The sequence below is a fragment of the Neoarius graeffei genome, chromosome 10, assembly GCF_027579695.1.
Source record: "Neoarius graeffei isolate fNeoGra1 chromosome 10, fNeoGra1.pri, whole genome shotgun sequence".
Taxonomy (NCBI): domain Eukaryota; kingdom Metazoa; phylum Chordata; class Actinopteri; order Siluriformes; family Ariidae; genus Neoarius; species Neoarius graeffei.
Window position 1 is genome coordinate 84255506 of NC_083578.1, and position 25439 is coordinate 84280944.

General features: G+C 39.0%; 1 protein-coding gene across 3 annotated transcripts in view; it reads right to left on the bottom strand.

The window, feature by feature from the left end:
- Positions 1–11644: 11644 nt before the first annotated feature.
- Positions 11645–25439, bottom strand: part of mbd1a (methyl-CpG binding domain protein 1a) — an 87145-nt gene continuing 73350 nt past the window's right edge. For all 3 annotated transcript variants that reach the window (XM_060932439.1, XM_060932438.1, XM_060932440.1), the window contains 2 exons: positions 18425–18763; positions 11645–13346 (listed from right to left, as the gene is read on the bottom strand). In XM_060932439.1, coding sequence (XP_060788422.1) covers positions 12876–13346; positions 18425–18763 — 810 coding nt within the window. In that variant the 3' untranslated portion in view covers positions 11645–12875. The remainder of the gene's footprint in view (positions 13347–18424; positions 18764–25439) is intronic.

A 25439-nucleotide genomic window follows, 5' to 3' on the forward strand; every position in this document is an offset into this window, starting at 1 on the left:
CCTGAAATGTTTTCTTTTATTTCGTCTTCCTCAGGGTAGTAAAACTCGCTTTCGCTGTAAAGACTGTCGTTATCGCTATCCATGCTGTAAAATTAATGCTATTCTCCTGAGAAATGCGAAAATAAATGTTGACAAAAATTGCTACGATGTTTGTTGTTGTTGTTGTGAACGAGTGAGTCGCCAGAGGTCCGTAACCGGGGTCCGCAACTGGGGTCTGTATCATAGGATACGGACCCGCTCGCCAGCCAATCAGAGCGCAGAATTTGATGGAATCCGGACCACGAAAAAAATAAAGACTTAATGATGCACAACTAAATAATCAAAATCCCAACACAACTCATGCATCTAGCATTCGGGATAAATATACATATTTTTTGTAACATACTAATTCAGCGAAATTCAGCACTATAGCCTACTCCAAGCTGTTCAGTTAGTCTTAAAAAGTTAAAAATTGAGGATAAAATCAATTTAAAAACTGCATAGGACCTAATAAACAAAATGTAATTTGCTGGAATTTGTTTATTGGATGTGGGTGCAACCTCCCACCCCCTCATCAGAGTACTATTATGACTTTATTGGCAGTTATATGTCATTCACAAGTGACGAAATAGAGGACGTCCCAAAGGTCTGGATCCATCGGCATTTTTCCGTCGATGAAATTTAATATTTTTCTTTTTATTTCATAACCAAGAAGGCTTCAGGACTCAGAATAGAAGATCGAATTGAAGTCATTTTTTCTTTGGAATCATCTGAAGTCAGTGGTCCCTCAAAACAACAGTCGCACTAAAGGAGGAAATCCTCTCTGCATGTAACATCAGTTCTGATGCATTAAGAAATGTCACAAAGTCTCATCTCTCATCTCATTATCTCTAGCCGCTTTATCCTGTTCTACAGGGTCGCAGGCAAGCTGGAGCCTATCCCAGCTGACTACGGGCAAAAGGCGGGGTACACCCTGGACAAGTCGCCAGGTCTGTCACAAAGTCCAAGCCTGCAATTTGAGCATTTGTTTTTAATATGGGTTTGAAATAAATAATTGCTTATGGATCCAGACTTTTGGGACACACTGTATATAAACATAAACAATCAGCAATTAAAATGTTGAAAATGGGATCAACACAGATGATGCTTGGACCCCTAATAACGTGGACCACCAACATCGAAACCAATCATGACAAGGAGGCATCTGTACTTGAAGGTCAGATAATTCAGAAAGCTTTTACACTAGCATTCAGAACACTGAAGGGATGGGAGGTATTTGTTTGGACTTTGAGTTTTAGCTAACTTCCACCAAAACCCCAAATCACTGACTAGCCATTTAAGAACCTTACGATTCTGGAGTATCCTCAGGTTAAACCTCTTCTGTTATTTTAGGTTTCCATATTCATATCTTGTATGAACCTGTATTTCCACAAGTAGTAGTACTTACAAAACCTCTAGCTCTAGCCAGGAAGCTAAGATGAGCTCACTTGAGAGGAATTTATCATAAAATTAATACTGTTCAGAATCTTCACTAATAATGCTAGCTAGCAAACTGAATTTCACGAACTTGACAAGATTTCTGGGTTACTATTTTTTTTACGTTAATTCTGTTACTATTCATAATACTGCTAGTTGATATGAGCTAATGTACAATACTCTGGGGAGGATTTTAATGTTATATTCATAAATGTTTGTAGTTTTCACTGTTAATCGCATCTCATATTTATAAATGTTCATCATCGTCACTGATAATTGCTGTTGTCAGAGGTGGACAGTAACGAAGTACGTTTACTTGAGTACTGTACTTAAGTACACTTTTTGAGTACCTGTACTTTACTTGAGTATCAATTTTTTTGGAAACTTATGACTTTAACTTCACTACATTTGAAAGGCAAATATCGTACTTTTCACTCCACTACATTTCTATCAAGGTCCTCGTTACTCGTTACTATGAAGCAGCTTTGAAAGTGGATGTTTTTTTCTTTTCTTTTCTAAAACGTGATTAGTTTTTTTTCCACAGGTGACACTGAGACAGCCGGTCAGTAATCACTAGGGTCACGTCACGTCCGTAGACTGTATAAAATCAAGTTCAGTGATTTCTCAGCAGTATTATTTGAACACGATCAGTTGATGGCAGAATGGAAGGAGGCGGTTCTTCTGGGGAATGCACGCATCCATGGCTATAGCTAGAACCCATGTTTCAGTCTTCTGAAAGGATTAAAGATTTGTTTTAAATGTTTGCTTTGTTTGCCAAAAATGAACCACATCATGGCCTACAAAAACTCACCATCCAACCTGCGGAAGCATATTAAGGTCTGTAAACGTTTTATTCCAAGAGAAAGCTTGCAATGAAATTGTCTGCGCTTTTAGAGCTAGCGATAACGTTGCAATAGCTATGCAGTCTGGTTAGTCAAATGACTTTCTATGGATTTTCCCGCCAAGTTGCTGTAGCCTTGTCCACAGCTAATGATAACAAATAGCTAGTTAACTTGGACACTGTTAGTTAGCATGTAAAAACTGAGTTACGCTAACATGAATAACGTTAACTTATCTGAAGTCCTTCCAGAAATATGTTTTAGCATAATCTTGCCAAATACACAGAATGTAGAAATCTTTCTTTTCTAGTAGCATTAACTACCCAATATGATTTTGAGTTTTAAGAGAGTTTGCTAGCATGTCAGGTGGAGTTTCACTGACTAGCTAGCTTAACGTTAAACCACCATGATGGCACAGCATGCGTTCATTTCGTGAGTTCACATTTCTGTCTTTGGTAACGGCATTAGGTTTTGTAAGTGTTGTGGAAATAATACAACGATGCATTGACAGAAAATGTACTTTTAATACTTAAGTATTTTTAAAAGCAAGTACTTCAGTACTTTAACTTAAGCAAAAATTTGATTGGACAACTTTCACTTGTATCGGAGTAACATTTGACCAATGGGATCTGTACTTTGACTCAAATAATGAAGTTGGGTACTTTGTCCACCTCTGGCTGTTGTACAGTGCTGTGCAAAAGTCTTAAGCACATAAAGAAATGATGTCGACCAAAAAATGGCTTAAAAAATAATGAAATGAAATATTTCAACATAAAATACTATAAATAATAAGCCATAATAAATGAAACAAAGTCAATATTTGGTGTGAGACGACCCTTTGCTTTAAAAAAAGATACCAGTCTGAGGTCCAATGAGTGCAGTTTTATGCGGAAATGAGCTGTAGGTTTTACTGAGCATCTTCCAGAACCAGCCACAGTTCTTCTGGACACTTTGACTGTCATACTCGCGTCTTCATTTTGCACCAAAACCCAGTAGCCTTCATTAGGTTTTCTTTTTTAATCTGAAAATGGTCTCTTGTGTATTGTGCTGCTCAGATACAAACTTTTTTTTTGGCGGCACGGTAGTGTAGTGGTTAGCGCTGTCGCCTCACAGCAAGAAGGTCCGGGTTCGAGCCCCGTGGCCGGCGAGGGCCTTTCTGTGCGGAGTTTGCATGTTCTCCCCGTGTCCGCGTGGGTTTCCTCCGGGTGCTCCGGTTTCCCCCACAGTCCAAAGACATGCAGGTTAGGTTAACTGGTGACTCTAAATTGAGCGTAGGTGTGAATGTGAGTGTGAATGGTTGTCTGTGTCTATGTGTCAGCCCTGTGATAACCTGGCAACTTGTCCAGGGTGTACCCCGCCTTTCGCCCGTAGTCAGCTGGGATAGGCTCCAGCTTGCCTGCGACCCTGTAGAACAGGATAAAGCGGCTAGAGATAATGAGATGAGAATGAAATGGTCCAAGGAAGGACAACCGGTGACAGGGTTATGGGTCTCGAAGGCGCAACTGTAGCACAAACTGCTGAAAAAATAAAGAACTGTAAAATGTTTTTGTACTGACTTCTCATCTCATCTATATATATCATCTATAGTTTGTATGAGGAAAAAAAATAGGGTCCCTAAGACTTTTGCACAGTACTGTATATTTACTACTAGCATAACCAGCTAACATTAGCTAACCTGACAGGATTACTCCAAATAGCCCACATGCATCCAATTAGTAAATCCTAAATATCTTAAAAGGTAGACTGACATTCAGCTTTTTCAAATGTAGGTCATAAAAAGAATTTTCCCCGATACCCAATCACTTTTGTTTAGTGGACTGAAAGCTACTGAATTTGTATCACAAACTTCAAATTTTATGAGTTTTTTTTAAATAGAGCAATTAATGAATTTAGGGCCACATGACCCTAAATTCTCCGCTATTTTTTCCTGCTTCACCATGACCCAATTCAAGATACTACATCGTGCATCACGTGGTGGGCTTTCCCCGTTCGCGCAAGGCATTGTGGGATACAAATTTGAAACAGGAGAGAAAAATGGAGGACGTGAGTGTGCGAATGAAACGTGAAAGACCGACTACAGTAACAGAAAGCGAGAAGAAAAGACGTTGTTATATACGAAGGAAAGGAAACGCAATGCAGGACCAAACTAATAAATATCGGCGGTCAGTGAGCACCTTGGTGCGATCAGTTGTTCGTTTAGAAACAGAATGATGTAACTATCAGTGCATGGTCAAAGGTAAACCTGTAGACGGCAGTAATGCAACACTGTGGATGACAGCTGCCGTAAAATCCAAAAGAAGAAGAAAAAGGTGAACCTGCGCATGTGCACATGGACTTCCTCTGTCTGCTTGACTGCGTGAAGCGAGCGATTTTATGCATATTATTTGCTTTAATCCCCTCAAATTAAATAATTTCCCAGCCACAGAATGACTAAATTTCAGAGGGAACTAAATTTCACCGATTTTATGAAATCGAAACGCAGGCTAGCTTTAAAACATTGGTTTCGATCAATGTTAATGCAAGTTCCTTTCTTTTATAGCTTTAGACATGTTTGAATATTTATTCAATTGCTAACCGTGGTCAGTTGTGTGCTACCTGGCTTTAAAAACAACTTTCCAATTAGAAATGAGAGGATTATAATGTTGTTGAGGTGTAACTTGCACATCATGCCCAAGTATGGCTGCTTTCTGTGTCTATAATGCTAATGCTAGCCAGTAAGCTAACATGAGGAAACCTGACAGGAATTTCAAAGTCATATTCACAAAATATATAAAATTCACTACTTGTGCTATCCAATAAGTTATGCTAAGCTAACCTGCGGGAATATCTGACAGGAGTTTTACTTTTCATTAAGGTTTTTTAAATTAACTCAAAGTGCTATCCAGCAAGCTAACACAAGCTAATCTGACAGGATTTTTAAAGTCATATTCACAACTGTTTATAAAATTAAAAATTAGAGCTAAAGGTAAGGTAAAATGAGCACCCTGACAGGATTTCTGACAGAATTATTTGTCATTTATGAATATTTAGAAAACGTAAAAATATAAAACATGAGCTAACCTCACAGGATTTCTGAAAGAATTTGTATATACCGTAATTTGCTACTAGTGCTAGCCATCAAGCTAACCTGAGCTCATCTGACAAGATTCCTGACAGGATTTAAAGTCATATTCGGAAATCATTACTGCTAATGCTAGCTGGCTAACATAGGCTAACCTTATATGAGAATATCTGAGAGAATTGCGTGTCTTTGAGTGATTTAGAAAACAATTTTTAGGGCAGAGTGCATACATGAGCTCAAAGAAACCGCGATCTTGTCCTGGGCCCAGCAGTATCTGTGATGTGTGTGTAATGAATCAATTTTTACGGTGTAATGAAAAAGTGTAAAATAATTTTCAGCCTTTCTACAATTTCAGGAAAGTGTTAAAGTGCCATTCCACCATTGGATGTATTCTTTGGCATAAAATACAATATATTTTATGACAACATGACTAGACAGAGAAATCTTTTAGCTTCAAAACGATATATCAAACATAATTTTTTGACAACGACAAGTATATTAATTTTGCGACCAAAGTCACCTACCCTTTTAATTTCCGCGCGGTAGTGAAACGTGATGTCATCGGCAGGTTCCCCTTCTTGTGTACCACGTGTCGGTCTATTTTTAGACCAGGAAACCCCCAAAGTGAGAGTGTCATTTCTCCTCGTATATGGGGGCCAAAAAAATTGCGAAAAATTTTGAGTTAATCTTTCAGTTAGCTAGATTTATTGGTATTAGCTAGATTTATTGGTATTATTTTTATCGCGTTCTATCCGCCATTGCTGATAATATGTGCCACGTCACACGGTACACAAGAAGGGGAACCTGCCGATGACATCACGCGCGGAAATTAAAAGGGTAGGTGACTTTGGTCGCAAAATTAATATACTTGTCGTTGTCAAAAAATTATGTTTGATATATCATTTTGAAGCTAAAAGATTTCTCTATCTAGTGATACCATTTATATATGTTGTCAAAATATATTGTATTTTATGCCAAAGAATACATCCAATGGTGGAATAGCACTTTAAGATGTAAAGTGTTAATCTGAAACAAGCCCATCATCTTTTGTATTTAGTGCAGTACCTCAATTGTCATTACTACAGTAATGGTCATTTCAATTTGCTACTAGTCTACACCAGAACTGACATTTCATTACATCTGCCAATTTTGTTGGAGGTTTTGTCACCTCGGTTTGTTTGTTCCCAACATAACTCAAAAAGTAGTGAACAGATTTTGATGAAATTTGGAGGAAAGGTGGCCCGTGGGACAAGGAACAATTGATTAGATCTTTATGCAAATCCAGATATGTATGCAGATCCAGGATCCAGATATGTATGCAGAATTATTTTTGCCTGTTCTCAATGTAACTCAAAAAGTAGTGGACAGATTTGGATGAAATTTAGTGTATAGCTTTAGTATTATCCTAGGTTCAAGTGATTTGAGTTTGATGTTGATCATATACGGCTTGGCGGAGGTATACACTCTTCCAAGTGCCCTTCAAGTTTAAACTAAGATTTGTGTGCTTACCAATGCTGCAAAGTAGAAATTTCAAATAATGCAAATCTGATGTAATTACACGCACAAAAACAAATATTACTGTGCTAAAATAAATTTCCAAAACAAAGCAACAGGTTTAAACAAAGAAGAGGATTTAATAAATCTTTAACCACTCATAGAAATTATGTTTTAAAAATTTTCAATAAAGCAGGACCCCAACGCAGTATTATGCTACAGCTACATCGTGTTCATAATAAAATGTTGAGCTCTGTAACCTTTTTAGAGTCTTTAATAAAAATATTTCAGTCAACAACTTTGTATTACCTTTTTACTGTCATGCCAGTGACTGTACAAAAAAAAAAAGGGGGGGAGAAAAGTACACTAAATTCTGCAAAATATTTTAAGGGAATGGTGACTGTATTAACATATAGACATTTTTGTTTATATAATAAAAAAAAATCAAGGAAACAGTCATGGTACGGCATAAGAAAGCAACTTTTCAGTGTTTTATGAGGGACAAAAGAGTTTAAAATAATAATAACAATGCACATTTCTGACTTGCTCTGTCGTTCATGAATGCACAAGTGATAAGGGTACCAACAATCATCCAAACCATTTTAGGCCAGTATGGACAGTTCGGTGAATCAGATGTGTTAGCACAGGGAAAAATCACCAAACTGTAACTTTGGTCCATGAGTTCCTTCGTTTACATATCATCACACTTCAGCCTTATTTTCAACAGCACTGGTGAGACACATGTAGTCCGGAAATAGCAGGAAAAACACAAAACTGCCTTGCGTGCTGTCATTTTCCGGGAATAGAATGCTTCACTTTGGGACTACGCTTATTCATTTCAACAGCATCAACAATGCAAATACTGAGACACACCATGTATCATGAGCAACTTCGTGACATGAACTTGTGTAAAGTTTTAAAGTTTTCATTCAGTAGTTCAAGACACCAACCTAAAGTGATGTAATTAATGATTAAGGGTGCTTTCACACTTGGTGTTTTGTTACCAGGCTTGGAGAACTTTTATGCTGATTATCTGAAGGACCACTTTCTATTCAGCTTGTAGTAAATTTGTATTAAATATATGCTCAGTAACAAGATTTTTTTCCCCCCCACTCACCCATTGTCCTTCATGGTTTTTTTTTTTCATTGCACTGAGAACTTTGGAAACTGCACCGTGACAAAAAATGCCTTTAGCAGTGCTTTTAAAAAGCAGCCTCTTTCCATGATATTGCATGCAAGATGTGTTTTGCCGTATGAGAAAAAAAAATAGCAAGTGTGAAAGCAGCCTTGGAGAACATTTGTGTCACGGAAAGTGGCATTGGGGAGCAAATCCAACGCTGGACACTGTTTACTCAAGTGTAAAAATAGTATTATCAGCAAACATTCTTGTTAAATCACTAGCTAGGGGGAAAAAACAACAACAACAACGAAGGAAAAAAAAAAAAAAAAACAGTTTCCTGTCCCAGCTTCAGTAGAGCTTTTGGTTAACATCGATCGTCATTTTGGATTGTTTTTAGTAGCATAGACAACATTTTTTTTTGAAAAAAACATGAGCTGAAGAATCTTAGTGTGAGGAACCAACAACCAAATAGTTCTTTTACAGACAGGAGACAAATTAAAGGAAAAACCAACATCAAATGGTCAACCCTCAGTCGGTCTTTTGATCATGTTGCTGGAGATCTCATTGCTCCAAAATCTCCCAGTTACAATCTGGTGACTGTGAAGGACATGTATATGTTTTACATCATTTCCAGTCTCATTAAACCATTCAGTGTGCCCTGTCGATGAGGGCGGAGTCATCCTGGAAGAAACTCCTGCCATCAGAATCGAAATGTTCCATTATAGGACAAAGATAATCTGTTCAGAAAAACTTTGTATTGATTTGCAGTGACTATTCAGTCTACGGGGACAAGTTGAGCCAAATCATGCCAGCAAAATAAATAAAATACCTTCCACAGCTTAACAGTCATTGTTAATTATTTTCCCCTTTCAATTTGTCACCCATCTGTACTTTGTGTTACATTGCAAAATAGCTGATTTAATATGAACCCTTATTGAGTGATTTGACCATAGCTGTGTCTCAGATTGCATACCGTAATGTAATACTTAAAAGTGGATCAGTTTATCTTAAATCTAAAAACACAGGGGGAAGTTCAAGCCAGATTTTGGCAACTGTCAGTAAAATATTCATAATATAACAGAATCTCAGAGGAAAACGCTGCCAAAATCGCGGGCCTTTAAAAATGATATACGAATAAGTGTAGTAAGTTAGATATTTAGTATTGAACATAAAGTCAAATATGCAATCCAATCACTGTTGTACTTAAGGGAAATTAGGATTTAAATGAATGTGATGTGACCAATCATATTCCATAGCTTGCATTCAGTGTGAAAATTAAAATTTGTAATTTTAAAGTACGATTCGTTAACAGTTGCAGGTTTGAGACGGAAACACAAGCAGCGCTGGAGACAAAATCTCTCCTGCCATCAGTGGTAGCCATCTGCCACAAGGCCCTCCTGCTTGGATCCTCAATCACTCCAAAAACAGTCCATTATCCAGATTTTTTTTTTTAACTCCAAGACATTTGTTCGTTGTTTTTTTTTTCCCCTCTGTGAGCGTTCTAGACTGTTTTGGATACTCAATTTCTCTAGAATAGTACACAAGTATGTGATGTGAGACACAGCTCATGTCGGATAGCAATGTGTGTGTGGGGGGGAACAAAAACAAACAACCTACTTGTTTTCTGTGCTAATACTATCATTACAGTGTTGCGATACTGAAGAATTACATCGTAGAAATGGAAGAAGATCCATACCATAAGGTTTGTAAGGTTTCAAGGTACATTCTAAATAGAAGTGATTTGTTTAATTAATAAAATCATTTTTTTAACAGTAAACAAAAACAAACAGCAGCACTCCAAAACATCCTAGAGTTAAACCGCGTAATGTATATCATTACTAAAATCAACTACAAGTCAAAGCTTGATGACCTTCCATATGGAAAGCCTTCGAAACAACAAAAACGAGGTGACGTGCATCATTGGTGAAAGCTAAGCAAAAATGAGAAAAGCAATTCGAAACAGTCATGGACACCAGCAATGGCCCAAGGAATCACTGAGAGGTAGTTAAAGGTCAATGACTCTCTCAGTCCACACATCTGAGAGCAAATCAGGAACATAAGAACAGACAGCCGCCTAGACGGAGAACGTTTAAACGCTGCAGGGTTGGCCGTGGATGAGCGTCACAGGCTCGCTAAAAAGAGGCTACGCTACAGAGAGCTACTGTACATAGACAGGGGGAGAAAAAAAAAAAGCACCTTTAGGACAACAAGAGCAAGACTCCAGAGTAATTTCTTTTTGAAGACGACGTTAAATCAAACCAAGCCCTTAGAGCACCACTGTATAAAATCACAGTACTAATCAATAACTTAAAAGAAAGAAAGAAAAAAAAACCCTCTAAATTCCAGGAAGCGTCCTGGGGAACCGAATGGGAAATCTCAAATCTCACCAGGAATATTCCTTTACTTGCTCAGGCTTGTAAGCTTGACTATGCTGAGATGAATATCATCTATCCCGCCGGAGCAGTCACTGCCAGGAGAACTTTCAAAACGAGCACAAAACTTAAAGCACACTCCAGAATATTCCAAAATAATCCCCGTCTACTGAGCCTGTCCTGGGTGTGTGATGACCAGGACAATAAATACAACACATTTTCATGTAGCGAAAGACAACGACGACTACACCCGTTTCCTTGAGCCTCAAATATGTTGGAAGGCTAACAAAGGGCAGCTGCTGAAGCATCAATACATTTTTTTCTATTTTCTATTACAGCAGCTCTGACAGTCATTCCAGCTGCAAATCAAGTTTATACATACACGTTATTATTATGTATTCTAATATAATGTATTTAATATTATGCTCATTATAATAGACTATCATTTCTGTTTCTACAGTAACGACTTCCACAGGAACGAAAAGGAAAGTCTTCTGGACGGAGAAGTATGTGGTTTCTCTGAAACATCACAAAATTTTTCTGTCTTCTAAACTTCAAAAAAGAGAATGACTAAAAAAAAAATAGAGAATACAGTGAAGGAATAACTGTTTTTATTCTATCCACATTTACTGGATATGAGCAATCGTGCACTCTGATTGGCTACTCTACTACTAGGATATCAGCTCATATACCGTGAGTAGAAAAAAACAAAATGGAGGAGCGTTTTGCTGAACCAACTGAGGACGAAATAAAAACCCTACTCGAAAACAAAACCCCAAAAAATACAAAAAAAGCAACAAAATTATGGAATAAAAAGTATGATGGGAAGAACATCTCTTCCCCCCCAAGAATGGTTATTATAGCATTTTTCACAAATTGCTCCTGGCATTTCACCGGTTTGTTGAATTTTTTTTTTTTTAGACTGGTTCAAAAGCTCAAAGAAGTTTGAAAATTACAGAACTGAAATATCCAAGGAAGAATTAAATGTCTGAAGCTATTCTATACCTCGGCATGACAACAAGACGGCACTTTCTACAAAAAACAAAACAAAACACTAAAGTCAATTCATGCAGCCATCGATAGGTTTTTAAGAAGTCCGCCTAAGTGGAAATTATTTTGTCGGATCTCATCTCATCTCATCTCATTATCTCTAGCCGCTTTATCCTTCTACAGGGTCGCAGGCAAGCTGGAGCCTATCCCAGCTGACTACGGGCGAAAGGCGGGGTACACCCTGGACAAGTCGCCAGGTCATCACAGGGCTGACACATAGACACAGACAACCATTCACACTCACATTCACACCTACGCTCAATTTAGAGTCACCAGTTAACCTAACCTGCATGTCTTTGGACTGTGGGGGAAACCGGAGCACCCGGAGGAAACCCACACGGACATGGGGAGAACATGCAAACTCCGCACAGAAAGGCCCTCGCCAGCCCCGGGGCTCGAACCCAGGACCTTCTTGCTGTGAGGCGACAGCGCTAACCACTACACCACCGTGCCGCCCCCATTTTGTCGGATGCTTTGTATAAAGTTTTTATTCATCAAATTTGAAAAAAAAAAAAAGACAAGAAAAATACTCCGTTTGTCAAAATCCAGTGAATGTGGATAGAATAAAACAGTTATTCCACTCAATCTTGTCGTACATGGCTTATAGCTGACTCAGCTCATGTACGACTCGATTGCGTGGAATAATTGCGAAATAGCTGTTATGACGTAAGCGATAAAGGGAACTAACCTGTCTCACAGCCGTTTCACAACATAAATTGTAATTATAAATGAATACTAAAAAGTATTACGTATCGTTCTAAAACTGTGCAGCGTTGCCAAATTGCTGTGCGAATAAATTCCATCGTCGTGGTAACAGTAACTCTGCTTTGCACTGAACCGCATCACATCACCCAGTCTATGATTATTTTCCTCTAACAGCATGCTCCAAACTAAATGTGGACTGAATGGTGGTTCCAAATTTAAACTAAATATTAAATATTTTATATATTTGTTTTACATTCAATTAAATATTGCCTCAGTTTCCATCCGATTGTCCTTAAATAACAACACTCTTTAATATCTAAACATTCTCTCAAGTCTGTCTCATCCTTGAAAATTATTTATTTGAGTCTATAGGTTGTTCTTTTAAAATTTCACATTATATATTCATCCATTTGAAAAGTGTATTGAGTGTCTGAAGAACTGCCCTACAAGTCAGCAGGTTTTCTGTTCTTTTTTTTCCCCTCAATACAAGGAAATGTGTTGAAAATCTGGTCTGCTGGAATCAAAGATACACTACAGATTTTTTTTTTTTGTACAGAGATTAGTTTGGAAAACTTTGGAGTGAGTATTTCTTTAAAACAGGTTTGCTACCTGAAGTTTTGGCTTTGTTTATACATCAACACCAACCCCCTGCATTAATAAGGCTCTAACGTAGGATGATCGTATTGACTTCACACTTAACAATTAACCAGTGATTTGCAATGACTGTCAGATCTCCCCTCGTAACCGTTTGATCACAGACTTTTGCCGAGCTTCACGCACTAGCTCTTTACGAGAGGGTTGCACTCCTGGCATTTATCGCAGCAGTCCTCGTCCTGCGGGACGAGCAGCTGGCACAACGCGGCACGCGCGCACAGCAGCGGCTCTCGCTGCGAGTTCGCCTCGAAGCTCTGGTAGCCCTGACACACGTTCAGCTCCTCCAGGTCGAGCAGCAGGGCCACTACTTGGCTGACGGATGTAAGGCGGGCCGGATGGCGTTCGTACACAGCGTGTGTGGGCAGCAGCGGCTGGTTCTGCACGCTGATCTGGTAGAGGAAGCCCGGCTCGATCTGCAGCACCGTGTCAGCCATGGGCGAGAGCTTGGAGCACTGGAAGAGCTGCAGGATCGGGCCATTAGCCATCACACCCACCCAGTGCGCAGGGAGAATGGTGCGGCGCAGAGACGTCAGCAGCTCCAGTAACCCCGAGTCCCGCACCGAAGCACTCTCGGTAGAGTCTGGAAAGCTGTAGGTCTGTGTGAATAAAATGTTGTGCTTGAGCTGGTCATGCAAGATACAGCCAGTCGATATTTGTCAATGTGTATCCAAGGTCATGGTGCAAAAAAAAAAAAAAACACCACAACAACAGGGGCTATGTGCATATGACTATATAAAGTGTAAAATATAAATTGGAATCATCAGGTCCAGTAAAGACAACACACGACTTTAAATTCCAGGACTACCACAGAGCCAGTTCAACCATTTCCAATTCACAACGCCACCTAGGTGTTTGCACATCTATTCAAAAGTTTACTGTAAAATCAAGCACGTTTAAAAACAACAAATATCACCCAATTCAATTAATAAAGCCCAATTTAAAAAATCGTAATGAAAAGATGTACAAAATTGCATAAGGACTATTCATTTTTACTAATTGAGCAGGGATTCAATAAAGGGATTTGACTAGTTAACGAGTTGTTTTCTTCACAGTTAGAGCAAAAATAAAATTCGCCCCAGGACATCTATTAGTGCCGTTAAATGCTCAAAAACGGCAGCAAAGAACACGTTTTGCTGTGCTTGACTGGACTTAGGGCCCGGTCCCACAACGCCGATACCTCCAACTACAACTCTGACTATCCCTCTGCCTGAATTTATAAAGTTCCAGTCTGGAGCAGAAACACCACAACTATAATCCCGACTATAATATCGTTTGATCCTTACACTCATGGAAATAAAACACATGCAATGTAGGAATCGTCATGGAAGTTTTTTTCCAAGTCGCAGTACATTATTCTGGGTCGTACTGTACAAAACAACCCATGCACACACTCCGGTGGTTGATATAAGACAGATAGGTCACGGGCTACGGAAATATAATAAAAGTGGATACAAAATACGGCGCGATTTTAATACGGATGCAAATAATTTACGGATCAGTCATGGACGTTTCAGTATATTACAGATTGGTTACCGATTTCATACAGATGATGCGTCATGGATAAAAAAAATTAACAGGTCTAAAACAATTAAAATGTTTGGACTGACGAAGTTCATAATTAAAATATTGTACCTGCATTTATATATGTTGACTTTAAAGCATTGCTGCTGGTGTACAAATCTCTAAATGGTACAGGGCCCAATTACCTCTCTGATATGTTGCGGCGGCCTAACCCAATCAGATCTACCAGATCGCAGCAGCAAAATTTACTGTTAAAACCTGTTGTTAAAACAAAGTGTGGTGAAGCAGCTTTTAGCTCCTATGCAGTACAGCTATGGAACCAACTGCCAGAGGACATCAAAAATGCTCCTGCTGTTGGCAGCTTCAAATCTAGACTAAAGACCAAGCTGTTCTCAGATGCTTTCTGCTAAATTATTGATATTGTCAGGGGCGTCGTGGCTCAGGTGGCTAAGGCGCCATACCATAAATCCGGGGACCCGGGTTCGATTCCGACCCGAGGTCATTTCCCGATCCCTCCCCGTCTCTCTCTCCCACTCATTTCCTGTCCTGTCTCTACACTGTCCTATCCAATAAAAGTGAAAAAAAGCCCAAAAAATATCTTTAAAAAAAAAAATTTATTAATATTGTCATCTCTACATGTTTTAAACTCTTTACTTTTACAGTCTCTGCATGTTTTAAATTTTACTTAACTTTTATTCTATTTTATTCTGCTGTTGTTTTTTTTAATTGAACTTTTATTTCATTTTATTATTTTATTTCTACTATTGTTTAATTCTTATTATTTTTCTTCCCCATTTATTTTATGTAATTTTATTTTCTATTGCTTACTGTTTTGCTTTTACTTCTGTAAAGCACATTGAACTGCCACTGTGTATGAAATGCGCTATATAAATAAACTTGCCTTGCCTTGCTTAATTTACTATTGATATTTCACGGAAAATAATCACATACACTACCGTTCAAAAGTTTGGGGTCACTTTGAAATGTCCTTATTTTTGAAAGAAAAGCACTGTTCTTTTCAATGCAGATCACTTTAAACTAATCAGAAATCCACTCTATACATTGCTAATGTGGTAAATGACTATTCTAGCTGCAAATGTGTGGTTTTTGGTGCAATATCTCCATAGGTGTATAGAGGCCCATTTCCAGCAACTATGACTCCAGTGTTCTAATGGTACAATGTGTTTGCTCATTGCCTCAGAAGGCTAATGGATGATTAGAAAACCCTTGTACAATCATGTTAGCACAGCTGAAAACAGTTGAGCTCTTTAGAGAAGCTATAAAACTGACCTTCCTTTGAGCAGATTGAGTTTCTGGAGCATCACATTTGTGGGGTCGATTAAATGCTCAAAATGGCCAGAAAAATGTCTTGACTATATTTTCTATTCATTTTACAACTTATGGTGGTAAATAAAAGTGTGACTTTTCATGGAAAATACAAAATTGTCTGGGTGACCCCAAACTTTTGAACGGTAGCGTATCTGTGAATAAAAGATCCATGCTTTGTATTATATTTTCTATTTCCCGTGAATCCATGATGCAACAAGGATGTACAAAGATGCCCGGGAGAAAACGGCACATGCTCAGACGACGTCACATGTAAACAATTAGCTGATTGGTCAGATGTTTTATCGGATCAGGTCCAGGCTTGGGAAAAACGGCGCCAGAAGCAATCCTCACTGATACGGATAAACCCAGGACTGGGCTATAGGTATCGTTATCAGCCTGATGTGAGCACCGACCACATAAACTGCAGGGGACTGATTTATTTATAGTTATCGGTATTGTGGGACCGGACCTTTAAACAGCTACATACACAGATATAAAAGTTACATTCCCAGCTTTAAATTCTTTTTAGGTGACAACTTTTAAGGCTGTTAATGAAAAAAAAATCATGAATACAAATTAATAAATCAGCAAAAAAATATCTGTGCATCATATTGCATTAGTACCAATTCTAAAAAATGTGCTTGTGTGGAAGACCTGGAACTTTTATTCTGGAACTGAGAGCACAAAGCATGGAAGCTCATGTGCTTCACAAGAGTCCTCCTTATACACACCTCGTGGACCAGCCTTCTTTGGATAGAGGGTGTTGCATCTACAACAACATCTGGGTGTTTTTTTCAGGTTAATAACAACAAAGAAGGTAAACATCTTTAAAAGCGTCTGAAAACTGGAACGCTGTAGTAGTCGACTACTGAAAATATTAATTAACTCGTCGATATTGCCCTTAATGCTCGCATGTTTTCATGTTAATGAGAGGAGGTGTTTACAGTCTTTCAGTGCCTATTCTCTTTCAGCTCATTAAATTCCTGTTGGAATTTTGAAAAGCTTGCCCTGGTGTGTTTTACTTATGGAACGAAAATCCTGCATGCAAAGATTCTGAATATATTCATCTTGATTTCAGATACTCAATTAACTCTTTGCATGTAGTCGAAACTCTGCAGTCTGCTGAAACTCCCATTATTCTATCCACATACACCGGATATGAGCAATCGCGCGCTCCGATTGGCTACTCTACTACTAGGCTATCAGCTCATATATTATGAGTAGAGAAAAACAAAATGGCGGAGCGTGTTGCTGAACCAACCGAGGATGAAATAAAAACTCGACTCGAAAACAAAACCCCAAAAATACACACAAAAAAAAGGGGGCAACAAAATATGGGATAAAAGTATATGACGGTAAGAACGTATCTTTTTTTTATTTTTCAAGAATTATTATTATCATCGCATTTTTCACAAATTGCTACTGTCATTTCACCGGTTTATTTACATTTTAAGTGGAAATTATTTTGTCGGACGCTTTGTATAAAGTTTTTATCAAATTTGCAAAAAATAAAAAAAATGCTCAGTTTCTCAAAATCCAGTGAATGTGGAAATAATAAAAAAAAAAAGTTATTCCACTCAATCTCGTCGTACATGGCTTATAGACAACTTGGTGCTACGCGCCTCACCGGCTATCAGCTCACGTACGAGTCGATTTCGTGGTTAAACGTACATGTTAGAGCGCATCATCATAAGACGCTTGTGAAACCTGTAGAAGCTTTAAAAAGCTAACGTTTCACGCCTTAATAAAGACGTGAATTTAGGTTTACTTAGCAACACGCCTTCTATTTAACGGTTTGTTAAATGTATGAATCTAGCAAGTGGATGGAAATTTAACTGGGGGCCTGCCTTAATCAATTGATCCCAATTAGGTTAAATAAATATTTAACAGTTATTCCACGAAATCGAGTCGTACATGAGCTGATAAACGACGAGGCGCGTAGCACCGAGTTGGCTATAATCCATGCACAATGAGATTGAGTGGAATAACTACTTTATTCTATCCACAGTCACTGGATTTTGATTAACATAGTATTTTTATTTTTAGCAAATTCAATAAATAAAATCTTTCTACAAAATGTCCGAGAAAATCATTTCTGCTTAGAATGTAAACAAACCGGCGAAATGACAGGAGCAATTTGTGAAAAATGCGATAATAATAATTCTTGAAAAATAAAACAAAAGATACGTTCTTACCATCAAACACTTTCATTCCATATTTTGTTGCTTTTTTGGATTTTTGTTTTCGAGTAGAGTTTTTATTTCATCCTCGGTTGGTTCAGTCACACGGTCCGCCATTTTCTTTTCTTCTTTTTTTGGCGGTTGGCAAACCAACTTAAAAGGTACATTACTGCCACCAACTGGGCTGGAGGGTGGAACAGGAGCTATGGGGGGAAACCCAAAACCTATATTCTTTTATTTAGCCATTTCTGTTTCTTTTAAATACTTGACAAAGTAATATATCTGACTTGATGCGCTCCACCATTTTGTTTTTCTCTACTTGTAGTATATGAGCTGATATCCTAGTAGTAGAGAAGCCAATCAGAGCGCACGATTGCTCATATCCAGTGAATGTGGATAGAATACCATGTTTTATTCTGATTAGTCTACTGGTCAAATTATTATTATTAGGTTGAATGTAATCATAGCTGATGGTGAGTTCTAGCCTAGTGTACAAACTGTGATACTAATAGAAGTTATGAAATAGCTGCAGTTTGGAAGAAAGATGATGCATGAACCCTCATTTTCCTCCTAGCTATATAATAACATCGTATTTGCACACTGTGTATGGAATCCTAATAAAAGATTAGCGAACTGTGCCTCACCTCAGGCGATGCATCCAGAGTCCCTGGTTCACCTTGGCGCTCTCCTTCATGGCTGGGAGGATCTGTGGGAGGATCTGGAAGGATCTGTGGGATGGTCGTGTCCACCTCAACCAGTTCCAATCCATGATTCCTCAGAAAATCGCTGAGACGCAGAGACGCACCGTTGTTGGTCAGGACCTCGGAGTGCTGCTGAGGGGCAGCTTTGCTGGGCACGTCATCCAGTATCAGGGGCGCGTGTGTGCCTGGCACAGCACTCAGCTGTAGTGGAACACCATTAGGCAGGACCGAGCTCATCAGCTGAGGACCATCAGGTAGCCCTGGGACAGTGTACACCAGTTCCTATAGACACACAGGCAAATTTTGTGAATCTTCACACAATAACCAGAACGCTGACATGGCACGGAGGTTGTAAAACTATTTACAAATTGCTTAAGCAGCCACCCCCATTACTGTGACACCCCTACATCAGTTCAACTACAAAGTTATAGAGTAAAATACTGTATCATTAGCATATTTTGTCCGTAGCAGAGTTTACAGCCGCAAGATTATTCCTATATTTTGCCCCTTACTAGAATAACAGAGACTAGAGGTGCATCTGAATACGTACACTTCCATACTATTGGTACACAAAAAGCAGTATGCAGGGTATCTGAATACTTAGTAGGCGAACAGTACCCGAATGATCTACTACATCGCATACTCCGAGAACGTACTACAGTTACAGTCGGGTACTAAATACCATAGACTGTAAAAATAACGGATAAAGCCTCTGTGATGTCACTGTGATGTCTTCTTTCTGAAGAGCGGGTTTGAAGCTCAAAAAGGCAGCTATGGACATCGCCATCTTGGCAGCGGCTGACTCCGCCTAACTCCCAGCTAGTCCATAAATGGAGAAAGGGGCAGGGATAGTGAAGCCTGGCCACTGGAATAGTACGGCTGGAACACGCCTACACTGCAAAAAATTGAAAACTGAACTTGAGGAGAAAATTACTAAATACTAGTGAAATTATCTTGCTGCATGGACAGATATTTTTACTTGATAAGACATCTTAGAATAAGTTGGTTGCAATCTAGAACCAACTTTAATAATCTCAGAATTGGTTTCTTCTAACAGGAAATGCTAGTTCGATTAAACTATAGTCAAGATATTTTCTCTTGCTAACATTTTTTGCAATGTACTAACCTCGACACTAACAAGCTAACTATGCAAGCTAACCAACAAGCTACTGGCTAAAGTAAAAGAAGCCGCTCCATAAGATAGACCATAACCTCAACGGCTGGTTTATAAAAAAAAATAAAAAATTCACCAGGCGTGCAACTGTCCGATAACCTATTTGATCAAGGAGGGTCGTCTTTTCAATCTTAATAATTGTTAACAAAAACAACATTAGCGATAATATTTCCCCCTGTTGTCTTGTTCCCCTGATAGCGTCGATAACCCACGTTACCTTGTTTAATAGTTAGCTTGCTAGCGATATAGCTAGCTAGGAGTGGCCGAGCTTGACAGCAACCACTGTTAGATGGTCAGTCTATGACGGTCACATAGCACAGCGTATTTGATATGAAACAATTGACCAAACCTGCGATTTAGTTAAGAGATGCGTCTCTTGGTGAACGACTGACTGTTGCTACGCGAATCTTCATGCTGAATGGATATTATTATTACAACCCCGATTCCAAAAAAGTTGGGACAAAGTACAAATTGTAAATAAAAACGGAATGCAATAATTTACAAATCTCAAAAACTGATATTGTATTCACAATAGAACATAGACAACATATCAAATGTCGAAAGTGAGACATTTTGAAATTTCATGCCAAATATTGGCTCATTTGAAATTTCATGACAGCAACACATCTCAAAAAAGTTGGGACAGGGGCAATAAGAGGCTGGAAAAGTTAAAGGTACAAAAAAGGAACAGCTGGAGGACCAAATTGCAACTCATTAGGTCAATTGGCAATAGGTCATTAACATGACTGGGTATAAAAAGAGCATCTTGGAGTGGCAGCGGCTCTCAGAAGTAAAGATGGGAAGAGGATCACCAATCCCCCGCCGACAAATAGTGGAGCAATATCAGAAAGGAGTTCGACAGTGTAAAATTGCAAAGAGTTTGAACATATCATCATCTCCAGTGCATAATATCATCAAAAGATTCAGAGAATCTGGAAGAATCTCTGTGCGTAAGGGTCAAGGCCGGAAAACCATACTGGGTGCCCGTGATCTTCGGGCCCTTAGATGGCACTGCATCACATACAGGCATGCTTCTGTATTGGAAATCACAAAATGAGCTCAGGAATATTTCCAGAGAACATTATCTGTGAACACAATTCACCATGCCATCCGCCGCTGCCAGCTAAAACTCTATAGTTCAAAGAAGAAGCCGTATCTAAACATGATACAGAAGCGCAGACGTCTTCTCTGGGCCAAGGCTCATTTAAAATGGACTGTGGCAAAGTGGAAAACTGTTCTGTGGTCAGACGAATCAAAATTTGAAGTTCTTTATGGAAATCAGGGACGCCGTGTCATTCGGACTAAAGAGAAGAAGGACGACCCAAGTTGTTATCAGCGCTCAGTTCAGAAGCCTACATCTCTGATGGTATGGGGTTGCATTAGTGCGTGTGGCATGGGCAGCTTACACATCTGGAAAGACACCATCAATGCTGAAAGGTATATCCAGGTTCTAGAGCAACATATGCTCCCATCCAGACGACGTCTCTTTCAGGGAAGACCTTGCATTTTCCAACATGACAATGCCAAACCGCATACTGCATCAATTACAGCATCATGGCTGCGTAGAAGAAGGGTCCGGGTACTGAACTGGCCAGCCTGCAGTCCAGATCTTTCACCCATAGAAAACATTTGGCGCATCATAAAACGGAAGATACGACAAAAAAGACCTAAGACAGTTGAGCAACTAGAATCCTACATTAGACAAGAATGGGTTAACATTCCTATCCCTAAACTTGAGCAACTTGTCTCCTCAGTCCCCAGACGTTTACAGACTGTTGTAAAGAGAAAAGGGGATGTCTCACAGTGGTAAACATGGCCTTGTCCCAACTTTTTTGAGATGTGTTGTTGTCATGAAATTTAAAATCACCTAATTTTTCTCTTTAAATGATACATTTTCTCAGTTTAAACATTTGATATGTCATCTATGTTCTATTCTGAATAAAATATGGAATTTTGAAACTTCCACATCATTGCATTCCGTTTTTATTTACAATTTGTACTTTGTCCCAACTTTTTTGGAATCGGGGTTGTAGTCTGAGCCTAATTTACTGAAGGGGAGACCCCGATAAATCATAATCAGCGACTATGTCAAAAATATTGAAACATAAGTACAATCTAAAAATATAAAGCAAATTAAATTTCACTTACAGATGTAGTAGTGTGTAAAAGTTGTGTTTGCATGGAAAAGCCCTGAGATGAAAATAGGCAAGATTCCATAAATTATTTTCTGAGGTAAGTTCTGAGGTAATTCCAGCTAGCGGCTAACAACAATATGAGATAAACCCAGTTGTCACTCAAATTGACCCCGCCCCATCTCATCTCATCTCATTATCTCTAGCCGCTTTATCCTTCTACAGGGTCGCAGGCAAGCTGGAGCCTATCCCAGCTGACTACGGGCGAAAGGCATGACCCCGCCCCAATTATGCATAAATGTATGTCTCAATAAAATTTAAAGTGTTGAATTAATTATATAAAAATTCACCCAACGTACAGTTGTCATGAAGGGGGAAACTAGCCACAGAACCCGAACTCGTTTTTTGCACCAGGCTGTAAACATTTGTTTTCGCAGTAAAGTTGGACATTTTAACATGGGGGGTCTATGGGAATTGGCTCACTTTTGGAGCCAGCATCAAGTGGCCATTCAAGGAATTGCAGATTTTAGCACTTTCACATTGGATTCACTTTTCAGGACCGGAAGTTACTGCTTGGTAGGGTACTTAACTATGGAAATCAATTTTGTGCCAAAATGTTCATACAATACTTTTGAAATATCAAACAAAAATGACAAATCAAAATACAAAAAAAAAAAAAAAAAGGTCAGTTTTTTTAGACTGGCAAACAAATTATTCGTGTAATCGTGCAAAATATCAGTCTATTACTCTTCAGAAACCTTTGATTTTTGTTCCGCGTCTTTCTCAGTTTTGTTTGATGTAATTTATTTTGGTTGCGATTCCAGCTTTCTCGTTTGCGCTCCCTGACTTTTTGCTTGCAGTTTTGGCACAAACTTCACGTGTGGGTGGGCTGTCCAGGAATGCATTCCCATTGGCTAACTTGTGTTTGACTGACAGCTACGCTCAGCCATTCCCTACTCGGATTCTGGTGGACTGTTTGACGAGTGACCGATCCATTGACGGTAAACAAGGATCGAGTGGACTTCAGTGGCGACTATGATATTGAATTAATTCAACAAAGTGCAAGTACGGGACAAATGTGTTGTATGTGTTGCAGTAGTACACATTATGCAGGTGTTTCGTGAAAGTCAAATGTTAGCCTTCGCTCCACTACCCAATATAATAGCTGTCTTGCTAACGTTAAACACACCTGCATAATGTGTACTACTGCAACACATACAACACATTTGTCCCGTACTTACACTTTGTTGAATTAATTCAGTATCATAGTCGCCACTGAAGTCCACTCGATCCTTGTTTACCGTCAATGGATCGGTCACTCGTCAAACAGGCCGCCAGAATCCGAGTAGGGAATGGCTGAGCGTAGCTGTCAGTCAAACACAAGTTACCCAATGGGAATGCATTCCTGGACAGCCCACCCACACGGGAAGTTTGTGCCAAAACTGCAAGCAAAAAGTCAGGGAGCGCAAACGAGAAAGCTGGAATCGCAACGAAAAAAAATTACGTCAAACAAAACTGAGAAAGACGCGGAACAAAAATAAAAGGTTTCTGAAGAGTAATAGACTGATATTTTGCACGATTACATGAATAATTTGTTTGCCAGTCTAAAAAAAATTGCCTTTTTTTTTGTATTTTGATTTGTCGTTTTTGTTTGACATTTCAAAAGTATTGTATGAACATTTTGGCACAGAATTGATTCCATACTTAACCGGCATTAGTACTTACTGAGAATTCAGATGTAGCCTAGTTCTTTATTTGAAAACTTTCAATTTAATGGGTACCTTGAATTGGCACATTTCCTTGGCATTTACATTTGTCCTTGTCCTTCAGGTTCCTCTACTGTATCTCTATTATACCTATAGCTTCATCTTCAAGAACTCCTGCAAACGTCAGCTATAAACGCAGCTGGAAAACGCAGGAGCAGTCCTATGAAGAACATATTTGACACCCCTGATCCAAACAAAAGCATTAAATATGAAATAGTACAAAGAATCCGAGTGATCTTAAAGCATATACGCAGAACCATGGCCTCACTTTTGTTTATAAATGCCTTGAGACCTCAAGAATGGCACAGGAATAGTTTTAAGTGTTAACAATAAATCTAATATAGTAATTTTTACAATTAAAGTGATTCATATAAGTAGCGGTCTGAGTCAATTACCTTGACGGCCGTAACGTCACAGCAGGAAGTCTATTGGTCTCATTGCCATTTCCGCTATACTAAAACACAGAGCTGACTGCGACTCTGATCCTCCATTTTGAGCTAATTTATCGCCATGCCACGTAGATGTGCCAGCAACGTGACAGAAGATGGATTTATGTTGCATTCATGGCCCAAGAATGTTCCAACTGCAAAGATTTGGACGCGTTTTGCGAGAAGTTCACGGGCACATTGGGCCCCTACGAAGTGGTCTCTCCTCTGCTCTGCACATTTTACTGAAGACTCGTACGAGACCTCTGATCTGTTGAGGAGCGTTGGCTATAAGCCCGTATTGAAAGAGGGTGCAGTACCAACAATTAAATAAAACTACAAGTATTTATTTTATTTATTTTTTTAAAAGGAAAGTAAGTTCAGTTGCACCAGTTCTCCCGGAGTGTGAGCTGATTGTTGGTAAAACCCGGGACGGAATGGGACGTGACATGTCGCTCGAGCAGTGACCTCCCCATGGTTGTTGCTAAAACCGGTGACGTTCGGTTCCGTCCCAGGTTTTAGTAATTGCCTGAGCCAAGCAGTAATGGCGGAGTACTCAGTATGGAGAAAATGGAGAATGAGTGGAGCAGCCATCTGATTTCTCCGCTGGATATTGCTGCCATCTTGCCCTTACATGGAAGAAGCGAATGAACGGAGAACTGAATTAACAACTGAAAGTCAAATTGTTTCAAAACAAATCGGCCACAAGATCGGCTTCAAGAAGCGAGAACACAGACGAGTAAGCTCCGACTTTCATTTGGATACAAAACAACAAAAACGTTTACCTGCATTTACATTAATACATGCAACTTGCATTGTGTTTTTAAGATTATTTAATTTGCTTCAGAATGTGATTGTCTCAGGTCATCTGATTATTTAATTAGCCTTTTACATTTTATCAGTGAAAATGCATGCATGTACAGTGGTGCCTGAAAGTTTGTGAACCCTTTGGAATTTATATTTCTACATAAATATGACCTAAAGCATCATCAGATTTTCACACAAGTCCTAAAAGTAGATAAAGAGAACCCAGTTAAACAAATGAGACAAAAATATTATACTTGGTAATTTATTTATTGAGGAAAATGATCCAATATTACATATCTGTGAGTGGCAAAAGTATGTGAATCTCTAGGATTAGCAGTTAAATTGAAGGTGAAATTAGAGTCAGGTGTTTTCAATCAATGGGATGACAATCAGGTGTGAGTGGGCACCCTGTTTTATTTAAAGAACAGGGATCTATCAAAGTCTGATCTTCACAACACATGTTTGTGGAAGTGTATCATGGCACGAACAAAGGAGATTTCTGAGGACCTCAGAAAAAGCGTTGTTGATGCTCATCAGGCTGGAAAAGGTTACAAAACCATCTCTAAAGAGTTTGGACTCCACCAATCCACAGTCAGACAGATTGTATACAAATGGAGGAAATTCAAGACCATTGTTACCCCCCCCCGGAGTGGT